Source organism: Galeopterus variegatus, unplaced genomic scaffold (genome assembly GCF_000696425.1).
Source record: "Galeopterus variegatus unplaced genomic scaffold, G_variegatus-3.0.2 Scaffold1054, whole genome shotgun sequence".
NCBI lineage: Eukaryota > Metazoa > Chordata > Mammalia > Dermoptera > Cynocephalidae > Galeopterus > Galeopterus variegatus.
In genome coordinates, this window is record NW_007727165.1 from 399,410 (window position 1) to 412,282 (window position 12,873).

Below are 12,873 nucleotides of genomic sequence, written 5' to 3' on the forward strand. Positions count from 1 at the left end.
TGATGTTTTTTCCCTCAATTTTCCTTTTTCTGGATGGAAGGAGAGGAGGGAACCGAACAGCCCCCTCTGCTGGAGAGAACACAGACCTTTTGATGCCTCAAAACCCTGGGGATGGAAACAACCCAAATTTCCATCAACAGATGAAAGGATAAATAGAATGTGGTATATCCAATACGGTGGAATATTATTCGACCATATAAAGGAATGAAAAGATATAAACTGTGGTACATCCAAACAATGGAATATTACTCAGAGCTGAAAAGAAATAAGCCATCAAGCCTTTAAAAGACATGAAGGAACCTTAAGTGCATATTACTAAGTGAGAGAAGCCACTCTGAAAAGGCTACATACTGTGTGATTCCAACTATATGACATTCTGGAAAAGGCAAAACTATGGAAACAGTAAAGATCATTGGTTGCCAGGGATTAGGGAGGAGGGAGGGACGAATATGTGAAACACAGGGGATACTGGGGGCAGTGAAACTATTCCATATGAACTGTAATGGTGGATACATGTCATTATACATTTGTCCAGACTCATAGAATGCACGACACCAAGAGTGAAGCCTGGTAAACTATGGCTTTTGAATGAGTTAAGTTAACTTAGGTTCATCAGCTGTAACAAATGTACCACTCTGGTGTGGGAAGTTGATAGTGGGAGAGGCTGTGCATGTTGTGGGGGCAGGAAAGATAAGAGAATCTCTGTACTTCCCACTCAATTTGGTTGTGAACCTTAAACTGTTCTAAAAAATAAAATTAAATTAACCAATTCAGAGTGAACAATCAGAGGCATTTAAAAATTTTTAAAAATAGGAATGAAGTACTCTACTAACAGGGGCTACAATATGGATAAACCTTGAAACTATTATGCTAAATGAAAGAAGCAGTCACAAAAGGCCACACATTGTATGATTCCACTTATATGAAATGTCCCGAGTGGGTAGATCCGTACAGATAAAGTAGGTGGTGGTTGCTTATGGCAGGGGAGAGGGGAGATTGAGGAGTGACTGCAAATGGGTATGAGGTATCTTTTCGGGGTTTTAAAAGTGTTCTGGAAGTAGATAGTGGTAATGGTTGCACAACCTTGTGAATATGCTTAAAAACCATTTACTCGTACATTTAAAACTGGTGAACTGCGTGGTGTTTGAATTATATTTCAATAAAGTTGTATATAATACCACTCAATATTATACATTGGTTTGGACAGATGTATAATGATATGTGTTCACCATTGTAATATCATATAGAATAGTTATATTAAAAAACAAAACAAAGAACTCTGGGGAGGAGTTAAGCCAGCCCTTGGGTCCCCAGCCTGGGGTGGAGCAGCTGCTGGTCTTGCTCACTGAGGGCTAAGAACAAGCATTTTCCTATCATGTCCTTCATTCCTCCCACAGACCAGGGACTCAGGCCCACTTCACAGATGAAGATGTGTTCCTAGGTCACCCAGCCCTTCAGCCATGGAGACCCAGGTCTCTGGCTCCAGAGTCTGTGTTATTTGGGTCACAAACTTGGAAGGCCCCACCAGTGTGGAACCAGGGTGGGACTGACTTATCCCTCAAATATCTATTTGTTCATTGTAAAATGGACTGGCCACCCCTGCCATCTTTGGGGGCTGAACTGAGCAGAGCTGCCAGCTATAGTTGGGCAGAATGTGCACTGCACAAGAGCACACATCAAAGGGGGTGCTGTTCCCAGCTTAGACCAAGTAGATATGAATACTAATGTTGACGGTGATTATAAAAAGGTGTCTTGTTCTAACAAGATCAGTTTATGATGGCAGTTTTTATAAAATGCCTCAAGGAAGGGTACTTTTCTTTATTGAGGTGAAATTCACATAACATAAAATTAATCAATTTAAAGTGAACAATCTAGAGGCTTTTAATACTTTCCCATGTGCAACCTCCACTTCTATCTAGTTCCCAAATATTTGCATCACCCCAAAAGTAAACTCCAGGAGGACCTTTAGGAGGCAAATATGTCATGAGGGCAGAGCCCTCATGAATGGCATTAGTGCCCTTATAAAAGAGACTCCAGTGAGCTCTCTAGCCCTGTTTCTGTCACATGAGGTTACAATGAGAAGTCGGCGGTCTGCCACTTCCTTCACCATAACCCTACCATGCTGGCACCCTGATCTTGAACTTCCAGCCTCCAGAACTGTGAGAAATAAATTTCTGTGGTTTTATAAACCCCCTAGACTATGGCACTTTGTTATAGTGGCCCAAACTGACAAAGACAATGTACTTGTTTGAGTCCTCGTTTTCAGTTCTTTTGGGGATATACCTAGGAATGGAACTTCTGGGTGATATGGCAGTTCTGTGTTTCACCTTTTGAGGAACTGCATGGGCGCCTTTTTCTAATTCACCCAAAGGCACAGTGTGGGTGGGCGCAGCGGCCCTACCCATGAAAGTTGCACAGTCTTTAGAGCTCCTATCCACCCAGGCCTCAGGAGGTGCCCAGCCTGGGGCTGGGGGTCCATAGATGTAACTTCTTTCCACCCTCACAGCCAATATCCCAGTGAAAGTCAGGGAAAGGGGCTCAGAGAGAGGCAGTGACCTCCTCCCACGAGTCACTTAGCAATAAGTGGGGGCCTAGACTTGAGATTATCCTGTCCGAGTCCCAAATCTGTTCACTGGACCATTGGCCCATTAGGATTTTCAGATGTGGCATCATGAAGATGGCAGAGCTTTCTGCCCTAAGACGTACCTGAGGGCAACTAAGCCTGGGCCTTTCTTGCTCCTTCCCTGCCCTGTCTGTACCCCCTCCCCACCTGCTTTGGAGGCTAGAGGCTGGTGGAGAGCTCCCTTCAAGCAGATGTGGCCACATGACCCCCATCCATCATCTGTCATCCGTCATCTGTTATCTGTCAGCCCCAGGGAGCTGAGGGCAAGATTAGAAACTGGGCCATCAATACAGCTGTTCTCTAGCCCAGCCCCCAGCCCAGTATGGGGAGCAGGGGTCTCTGGAAGACATCCTTGCCAAGTGAGAAATGAGCTCTTGCTGGAGCTGCTGGCCAAGGGTTTCAAATGAGTGAGGGTGTGGGCCTTTCCTCCCAGGCCTGGCCCTGGGGCCTCGAGACCGCTCCTCAGCGATCCCTCCATTTGCCTTCTGCAGAATCAATTATTGATGAAGCCTCTGCAGCCAGGGGAGTCCCAGTGGAGTCTCCTGGCTGCCGTTTTCAGTCTTCACGGGGAGTGAAGGGGCCAGAACAAGATGAGCTTGTTCCTGAAGGTATGGCCAGTGAGATGGTCCAGACTGCGCCTCCCAGCACTTAGAGGCCCAGAGCACCCCCAGGCCAGGGCTGCCACCCACCTGTAAGGGAAGAGGAAGCCTGGGACTGCTTTGCCTCCCAGACCACCCACCATATGTCTCAGAAGACTGTGGGTGAGCCTGCCAACAGCAGCCAGGGCCAGGAGCCATGCACTCACTCCTGCTCCCACACACACCTGGGGTGCAGGCTCAGACAGGTGGCTGGTGGCCCTAATGCCAGGGAAGTGTCTGGATGAGAGAGGGGAGGCTAGGAAGGATCTGGGCTGCCTGAAAGGAGATGGTGTGACAGCCACACTTCCTGTCCGCCCATCAACTTCCCTCAGGGGAAGACATGACATATGGGAAATGACATTGGGAGGCCACAGCAGATGGCAGAGGAGCCCCGGGAGCTGCTGGGAGGGTGTCTTGCCTCACACGGTGCCCGAGGTGCGGGCTTCTTGGGTGGTGGTGTACACAGGGCCCACCCAGTCTCCAGGAGCCTCTTCTCCCTCAGAAGAGGAGGGGCTCTCTCTGAGCTGTGTGTTTCTTCTTCTGAAAGCCCACTTCCCATGCCTTCTCTTGTTCTTGCCATGGGCCTCTGTGGTTTCCATGTCCCCTCTGAAGTCTCCCACAGGCCTGGAATTCCTTTTCTGCCTTTAAGCCTCTCCAGGGGCCCAAGCTGTTAGAGCTGGACAGTGCTGCCTCCCAGGCCCACCTGTGCCTGCGTGGCCCCAGGGCTTGCGCCCCTTGCCAGCCTCTGCTCACCTGTGTAATGGCCACGCTTGCACCTGCACCTGCTGAGTGGGCTGTGGGAGGGTAAGTGGGAGAATGCAGGCGCCAGGCTGGAAAGGGGCTCCAGGAAAGTGGAACTCGTTACCGGATGAGAATTAGTAAATGAGTGAACGTATGAATTTAACCAATCCTCTGTCCACCTCTATGTTCAGATAGCTAGATCGCAGGTGACCTTAACTCCCCTGGCTTAAGATGCCCTGTGTATCTCCAGAGAGTGGGTCTGAGCAGGGCTGAGGGGAGAGTGAGTCAGGCAAGCGCCCAGGGCACAGGACTGAAGGAGGCTGAGTGAGTCCCTGTTCTGGTCACTGCATGGCTAGGGGCTGGGGAAGGGCTGACTAACACTGTGGGGGTGCAGGGAGCAGGCTGTGACGTGGGAAGGCTCTGTTGGGGGAAGGCTGGGCGTGGTGGGGCCGTGCAAATAACCCCCTTTTTGGGCCAGTACTGGGCAGCAGGGCCAGTGTTGTCCCAGTATTGACTGGGACCACCTGACCTGGGGGACACGTGTGTAAGAAATACACTCACAAGGGCGAGGCCACCTGGAGTGGGATTCCCACTGGGATCAGACCCCAAGCTGGGGTGGGGGCAGAGGCAGAGGAGGGAGCAGGAATGAGGAGAAGGTGCTCAGACGTGTCCCATTTTTCCTCCTGTTAGATGGGGACAGGATGGTCATGACACCCAGCCCATAGGGTTGCTGTGATTAAAGCAGCTTCCCCTCCGTGCTCTCTTAGCTACTGTCCCCTCTTTATACTATGAAAATAACTATGTATTCAAAACTGTCTCTGGCCTGTGGTTCCCCCGCAGATCTCCGGTGGGCATCTTGGGCCAGGGTGCAGTATGTGGGAGCCGCCTCCCTGCCTTCTTCACACTTCTATTGAGCACCCACTGTGGTCCTTCCTCCAGGGGGTGCTGGGGAGTCAGCAGAGATGACCAGGTCACTACCCTGGTACTTGGGGTCCCACAGATGGGTGGAGGAGAAGGCCCAGGCCCAGACAATCATACCCAGGGTAACAAGTGCTGCAATAGCCTGGAGTGACGGTGCCTGAACTATTGGGCACAGAAAAGGGACAGGGCACCCCAGGCAGAGGGCCTGGCACCTATAAAGACTGCATTGGGACCAGGGGTGAAGGCAGAGCACAGGGGCGTGCAGCGGGGGTGGGGAAGGGAGCAGTGAGGAGACTTGAATGCCAGGGTGAGAGCATGGGGTCAGTCCTGTAGGACCCAGGGAGCAGGAAAGTGACAGGAGGGGACCTGCTTCAGGAATGTGTCTCCAGTAGAAGAGACAGACAAACAGAAGGATGGACAGACAGTGGGTGGATAGCAGGGAAGGAACAGGGGAAATAGGGAAGAGGGAAAAGATATTTCTCAAGCACTTGGATGAGGTCATTGTGGTCACTCTCTGGACCTTGGCTGCAGGGGGCTGCTTGCCTGGGCCCACAGGGCCAGACCAAGAGAAAGTGTCTCTGCCCCCGAGAAATGTACTGCGAAGGGTGAGATGTTTGAGGAGCATGTCAAAGTGAGGGCGTGTGAACCACATTGAAGCAACTCTGACAGAGAAGACTCTGTTATCAACTGGGCAGAAACAACCGAGCCCCTTGCATTTCCCTGGCGAGCTTAGTCTTCCATCCTCCCAAGCCAAGTATCGAAATTGGAGAGGCCATTGCTGTGTCAGCCAGGGCCTGTAGCTGGTACACCACTATAATACAAGAAGAGTTTAATAAAGGACCACTTACAGAGGTGCAGGCCTGCACTGGACAGTGCGGTTCTAGCTCTGGAGCTGGCGACAGCAGGACACCATATTGTGTCCTCTACACACACACACCTCTAGGGGCCCGAAGGAGCAAGGGAGGGCCATGGGTCCAGCCAGCACACCCTGGCTCTCCCATCCTGTGACACTTTCTATTGCACCCAGCAAACCCACTACTCCCTAACGCACACCCGATGCCACCTGCTTTCCCTCCAGGCTGTGTTTAGTGGACCACAGCCCAGAGAACGGCCCAGCCAGGCCTCTTTTGGGAATCCTGAGTATGCAAAGCAATAAGTACAAGGATGGCCACTGCAGCACCATCAGTAAAAGCTAAAAGTTGGACACAAACTGGATGACTTGTGTATAGGGCAGGTCAAATGAACCATGGGCCATCCATATGAAGGAAAACTGGGCAGCTCTAAAGGAATGAGGAGGTTCGGCATGTGCAGGCAGTGAGGGGGCTCGGTGGCAGATCATTAGGAATTTGGGCGCCAGGCAGTGTGTACATCATGAGGTCATTCTGGTGAAATGACACACAGCCAGCAAATGTGGTGGACCAACTGGAGGGGCTTCCGCTTTGCACTGTCTTGCTTTGCACTAAGCATGCAATTCCTTTAAAAGTCATTTATATAAAGAAGTGTTTTTTATAAATGAGAAAAGAGAGGTAAAAATATGGTGAAGGGGCAATGAACAGGAAAGAGGCTAGCGTTCCTCCCTGATATTTGGCAATTGCTGTGAGTCAAACATTCCCGGGGCACCTGCAGCATGCCAGGGACTAGGACAGTGGTGTAGACCACAACGCTGCCCCTCAAATGCTCAACACCTACGGGAAGCAGATGATGCCACACGTATCCACCTGCCTATGGCACAATGTGGTTGGAGATAGGTGGGCACAGACCCAGGGGGACAGGAGCAGTGAGAGGAGGGGTCAGGGAAGACCCCATGGACAGATATGCTGGGCAGAGAGCTGGGGGGAGGTATGGGAGTTCCTGCCCACTCTGGGTGTACAGGAGGAAACAGCAGAGACGGAATGTGCTAGACTCCAGACGGCCTCCAAAGTCCTCCAAAGATGTGTGGACACCATGACAAATGTCCAAAGAGACATGCAGGCCATCAGGAGAGATGGATGGGGAGGCAACAGTGGGTCCTGGCCTAGTTTGAGTGACCAAGCAGAGCAGTGCCACACTCAAGGGATGAAGCAGTGAGATAGTCAAGGGGCGCTATGAGTCTTCTTCCCTCAGCACGGCCAGGGAAATGAGTCATCCAGATGGGCCAGAGGGGCACCAGGGGCTTGTTCTGTCCATCCTCGCCCACTGACCAGGAGCGCAGGACTCTGAAAATCTCAGAGGTACCAGAGAGGGCCCCTTGGCCAGAGGGAGCCTGAGAGACTTCTTGTCCATTGTCCTCCAGGGAGGGGCAGGGCTGCCCAGGGACCCTGAAAGTCTGTAGCAGAGGGACAGCAGACAATGAGGCCTAGAGCTTTGAGGCCCAGAACTGCAAGTCCCGTTGTCAATAGAAAACTCCCAGGGGGGATGGCAGGTGGATTTTTCCTCAGCTGCCGACCTTGACAAGTCCCGGTTGCCTGGAACACTAGGTGAGGATTTTGAGGCCACATCCAGGATTGCTAGGAAACAGTGCCAGGGTCGATGTAGGCCATGAGCGAGGGATGTGGGCTGGGGAAGGAGTGTCCCAAGTTTGCAGTCCTGAAGCCTCTCAAGGCCAAGGGTGACTATCTGATGACTTTTCAGGAAGAACTGGCTTTCCGGGAGATCACAGCAGTGCCCCACCGGCAGGGCAGTGTGGGGCCCCTGAGCAGCCCATGGGGGCCCCTCTTGGCTCCCAACCTACCAAAGAGCCCCTGGGGCTCAGCACAGTTGGCAGGTGGAGAGATGGGAACAGACCTCTACACCTTGAGGGCAGACAAGCTGCAGAGCCTGGGCTCCATGTCACCCTCCAGTCACGGAAGCCTCTTCCCATGTGCGTGCAAGGGGTGGAGGCCTCTAATGCAGGCCCCAGCTAGCAGCAACCCAGGCTGGAGGCCTTCCTGCTCTCTGGGGTCTCAGGTGGACTTCCTTCCATTCCTGTAGGAGGGGAGAAATAACTTTGCATCCACCAAGCATCCTGCAGCTGACACTAGGCAGGGGCCATCCCCACCCGTCCAACAACCAGAGCCATGAGCTTGAGCTCCTAGGCCAGTCGTTCAAGACCTGATGACCTGGCACAGGCCAAGAGGCCTGAGGGGCATTCCAGGCAGAAATAACTTTGCATCCACCAAGCATCCTGCAGCTGACACTAGGCAGGGGCCATCCCCACCCCTCCAACAACCAGAGCCATGAGCTTGAGCTCCTAGGCCAGTCGTTCAAGACCTGATGACCTGGCACAGGCCAAGAGGCCTGAGGGGCATTCCAGGCGGTGGAACAGTGTGGGCAAAGGCGAAGACTGGGAGAGCTGGGGCCAGGACACATCTGCAGAGCCTGGGATGCCAGCCCAGCCCATGGGAAGCCTGTTGGGACGACAGGGAGGGCCAGGGAAGGTGTCTGAGTTGGTAGGTGGGGTCAGGGAGGCTGCAGGTGTGAGATGGGGTGACAGCCCAGAGACGAAATCAAAGAAGGCCAACAGAAGGTGATAAATTAAGGAAATGGCAGGGTCTCGGGTGACGGGAGAATGGAGGACATAGATTTTAGCCCGTGAGCCTGCTTCCCAGCCCCGTCCAGCCCTGCCCATACGCACGGATGAGGTCTCCATCCCCGACCTGGAGCCGGGTGCTGCTCCTCCTCTCCAGGTCCTGCAGCACCGACTGCTCGAATGCCAGGGCGGCTACACGGCTGAAGAACGCCTTCACGTTCTCCCCTGTGGGCCCATGAGAGTGCTGTGACCCCGCCGCCTCTGCTGTTGCTGGCAGACGTTTGGGTGCAGGAGCCAGGGTGGCCCAACCCCCAGGCTGGCACATGGCCCTTCTAGAGCACCCTTGATAGTAATAGTAATCACAGGAGGGTGCAGCCCTGTCCACCCACCAAGTGGGCAGCACAGTGATCAGGGCAGCACCCCCTCACCACCCACCTGGCTTCCCGCTTGGCTCCAGCCCCCCATCCCACCCCAGCTGCCTGCCCAGGCTGCTCCCTCAAACCTCTGAGCCTTCATTTCCCAGTGTCTACTCTTCCAGTCAGCTGCTACTGAGCACCTGCGATGGGCCAGGTGCTGGGACATGCGGAGCTCAGGACAAACACGTGCCTGCTCTCCTGTAACTTTTGATACCTGTCCAATGGGGCTGTGAGGATTAATGTGTTGTGGCCCCCCACAGCAGACTTTGTGCATCCTCCTCCAGGCGGAGGCGGCTGTCCATCAGGGAGCAGGCCAGGTTCCAGCCCCCAACACAAACACAGCCCTTGTGCAGATAACAACCTGCACAACTGCATAGGGCGGTGCTGCTTGGCCTTTCAGTGAACTGCTACTGTGATAAAGGAGGGTTAGTTCTCACAGGGCATGAGGGACACCTTCGGGAAGAACCAGCAGAGGGCACTGGGCACAGGTGCTGCCAGGAGTGTGTCTGTGTTGGGCTGGAGGTGGTGCCACTTCCCATGGTGCCCATCAGCGCTCACCCAGTCCCTGGCCAGATGTCTGCTGTCCCCCCTTTGCCCAGGGCAAGGACTACTGATCCTGATTCCTCTTGGGATCAGTAGTCTGCACAGAGCCTCTTGGGCCTACTGTGTGCCAGGCGCTGCTCGTTATTTCATCTCATCCCACAACCCCTGTGTTTTCCAAGTTTGCTCTTTGCTTCTTTACATTTTCTAATTTTTTCCTTACTAAATATATATGGCTTTAGTAATTTAAAACATGGTTTTTCATTAACAATAAAGCCAGGGCCGGCCCGTAGCTCACTTGGGAGAGCGTGGTGCTGATAACACCAAGTGAAGGGTTAAGATCCCCTTACTGGTCATCTTTTTAAAACAAACAAACAAACAAACAAACAAACAAACAAACAAAACCAATAAAACAAGAGGGACAGCATCACCCCACTTCCCAGATGAGGAGACTGAGGCTGAGATGTTGGGCATCTTGACCAGGGCTGGGGCCCAGTATGATGGGGGCTGACAGGGTGCGGAGGGAGGTGGGTGAGAACTGGGGGCCGAGAGTGACAATCAGTGCACAAAAATATTCGGGAAGGGGTGGGAGCCTCCTATTACTGGACCCATCTATGTGCCAGGTGGTGCCACACACCCAGCATCCACAGGTTGGGGGAGGAAGGTGTAGTGGTTACAGGTGAGGGCTGCGTTTGGATCCTGGCCTTGCCACCTCCTGTGGCCCTGGAAGTGACTTAACAGGAATAAAAATGGAACCTGCCTCATGGGTGGATGTGGGGGTTGCACTGTAGAACATGCCATCGGGGCATGAAGCCAGGGGTCACTATTCCTCCCATCCGTGAGGCAGACCTCCCAGTTTCATTCTAGAGATGCGGAAACACCTCTCAGGCAGTGGAAGGTGCTGCCAGTCACCAGCACTGCTGGGCTGTGACAGCAGCACACGCCAGAGCCGCAGAAGGAAAGGTGAGAGCTTCCGCAGCATGGCAAGCTCTGCAGAACTGGCCGCACCACGTGACAGCCCCGAGCCCCACTCACCCGTCTTGGCTGACACCGACCAGTACTCGGCCTGCATCTTGTTGGCCAGGTGCACAGCCTCCGCCTCGGCCTGCTCACACGCCGCCCCTGACTGGGAGAAGTGGCCCTCGCTGACCCAGCGTCCCAGCCCTCCTGGGGGTAGGCAGCTGCCCACTTCCCCACTGTGCTGCGTCCCTCCCCTTGCTCACTCCCCCTCTCATCGGGGCAGGCAGGGCGGGCTCAGTGTGGGGAATGTTGCCTGCCCATGGGTGACAACCCAGAAGTCCCCGGGCAAGTCTGAGTGCTAATTGTCCCTCTCTTAGGGACCTAGAGCTCCCCTAACTTTCAGCTCCAAGGCCTGTGGTCTTTGAGTTCCAGCTGTAGGCAAAGCAGTGCCACCTGCTTTTCCTCAAACTTGGGCTGAAAGTGGAGGCACTTCCTGAGGCCACCCAATCCTCCAGCTCCACTCTGCTTACCAGAAGGTCCTTCTTGGTCCCCACGAGGAAGATGAAGCAGGAGCCTACCTCATTCTCCCTCAGTGCATCTTCCAGCCACTGCCTGGAAGGCACAGAGGGGAGACAAGCTGAGAGATGTCACCCCTCCGTTCACCCAGAGGGGCCTGAGGAAGACCAGGGGATGGGGTCCGACGCAGGTCCTCCCCAGGGCTGGGAACACCAAGCCGGGAGCCGCAGGGAGGGCGCCTTGGCCACGCTGGCTGAGTGGGATGCTGGTCCTGCAGCCAGAAGGGCCTTGGCTGGACAGAAGGTGGGTGGGCACACAAGATCAGGTCGGGAGATATGAAGTCCCCGTTCTGGCCCTGGCTCTGCCCTCACGCTGTGAGGCCTGGGGTGAGCCTGCGCTGTAATGAACTGGAACGCTCGCTCCTGCCTCCCTTGTGGGGTTTGGGAGGTGCTGGCTGTGAGTGCTCCAGACAAAGGTATGGTGAGGAGGCTTGGCCCATTAGCTGGACGATTCCCTGCAGAAGCAAGATGGCCTGCCTCCTGGAATCGGTCATGGTGTCCTGATTTATGCCCAAGACAGCAAGTGCCAAATTCATGTCCCTTCAGACAGGGCTGGCCATAAAAATTTTCAGGGCTCAGGGCAAAGTGAACAAGTGGAGCCCCTCATTCAAAAATCATTAGGACTTTCGAGATGGTGACAGCAGCGTATATTATTAAAGCAAGCATGGGCCTTTCTAAGCACATGCCGTGGTGCAGCTGTGCTGGCTGCGTGCTTGTGAGCTGAACTCTTTCAGAAGCACGTGGGGCAGATCTTGAGGGGTCATAAGGCAAACGGACAGTAAGCAGCTTGTGAGAAGTTGGTTCTGACATGTGAGCCCAGTCACTCACACCCACCATTGCAGGCCCAGCCGACTGGCCCAGGTTTGGGGAACACTTCCAGGGAGCTCCCTGAGCCCAGGGGGACCCCAAAGGCTGCAGTGTGGGACTTGCCTGGTGTGCTCCAGAGTCTGCACATCAGTGAGGTCGAAGGCCGTGATGATCACTGGACACACAGGGGAAAAGCAATAGCCAATCAGTGACAGGTGAGGCAAACACAGAGTGACAGAGGGGGCTGCCTGTGGGCGCTTCCCTGTGGGCGCCTCCACACTTCTCAGGGGGAAGCTGGAAAGGAGCCCGGTTCCAAGGAACTGCTAGGATGGCCCCCAAGGCACTCATCCCTGGACCCCATGATGGAGGCTAGGAGGCGACAGTCCATAGCTGCCCCCCGGGATCCACCCTCTCACCACCCACCCTGATTGGCACCCAGCAGCACAGCCTCAGGGTGGAATCCAGGCAAGCAGGGCAAGGCGGGCATGGAGCATGTGGGCTTTGGTGTCAGAGACCCTCTGCCACTTGCGGCTAAGGGAGCTCAGGTGAGGGCCTTAACTGCTGAGAGCCTCAGTTTCCCCATCTGTAAAAGGGTGAGAGTGATACCTCCAGCTCTCAGGGTTACTGTGAGGATTACACAAGAGCAGCTATTTAAAAAAGTTCTTAGTCCAGGGCCTGGCACAGGGCAGACTTTCAACCAATGGCAGCTATGGCATTTAGCATTTATGACAATTAGTGACAACCAACTTTAGGGAAACAACATCTGGGAAACAGATGGGCAGAAAACAGGGAGATGTAGCCTCTGCTTTCAGCTCCTCTTGTCACTGGCCCCACCCTGGTCCCATGGTATCAAGGGTGGCTGGGACCCCATTGGGGTCCTAAGGGGAGCCCCACATGGAGGACATTCCAGACAATGTCCTCCCTGGAGGTGTGAGCAGGGCTGGAGAGGGGCTTCCTCTGCACCTTGGCTGAAGGCTCAGGAGAGCCGTGGTCCCCTGCTGAGGCAGAGGGGAAAGGAAGGAGGAAACAGATGGTGGGACGATGGTGGCCCAGCTGGGGCTTGCAGCAGTATGCCGGGTGCCTCACACCTCTAATCCCCAGGGGGTGGCATCCCCTCGAGAAGAGAGAGGCCCAGAGAGGTGAAGGGTGCAGGAGGCCACAGCAG

General features: G+C 54.2%; 1 protein-coding gene across 1 annotated transcript in view; it reads right to left on the reverse strand.

Moving 5' to 3' along the window:
* Window positions 1-5,735: 5,735 nt before the first annotated feature.
* The window catches only part of RAB36 (RAB36, member RAS oncogene family), a 19,393-nt gene continuing 12,255 nt past the window's right edge, over window positions 5,736-12,873 (reverse strand). The window contains exons 7-11 of the mRNA XM_008574507.1: window positions 11,828-11,883; window positions 10,857-10,934; window positions 10,402-10,492; window positions 8,516-8,635; window positions 5,736-7,866 (exon numbers count right to left, since the gene is read on the reverse strand). Coding sequence (XP_008572729.1) covers window positions 7,802-7,866; window positions 8,516-8,635; window positions 10,402-10,492; window positions 10,857-10,934; window positions 11,828-11,883 — 410 coding nt within the window. The 3' untranslated portion in view covers window positions 5,736-7,801. The remainder of the gene's footprint in view (window positions 7,867-8,515; window positions 8,636-10,401; window positions 10,493-10,856; window positions 10,935-11,827; window positions 11,884-12,873) is intronic.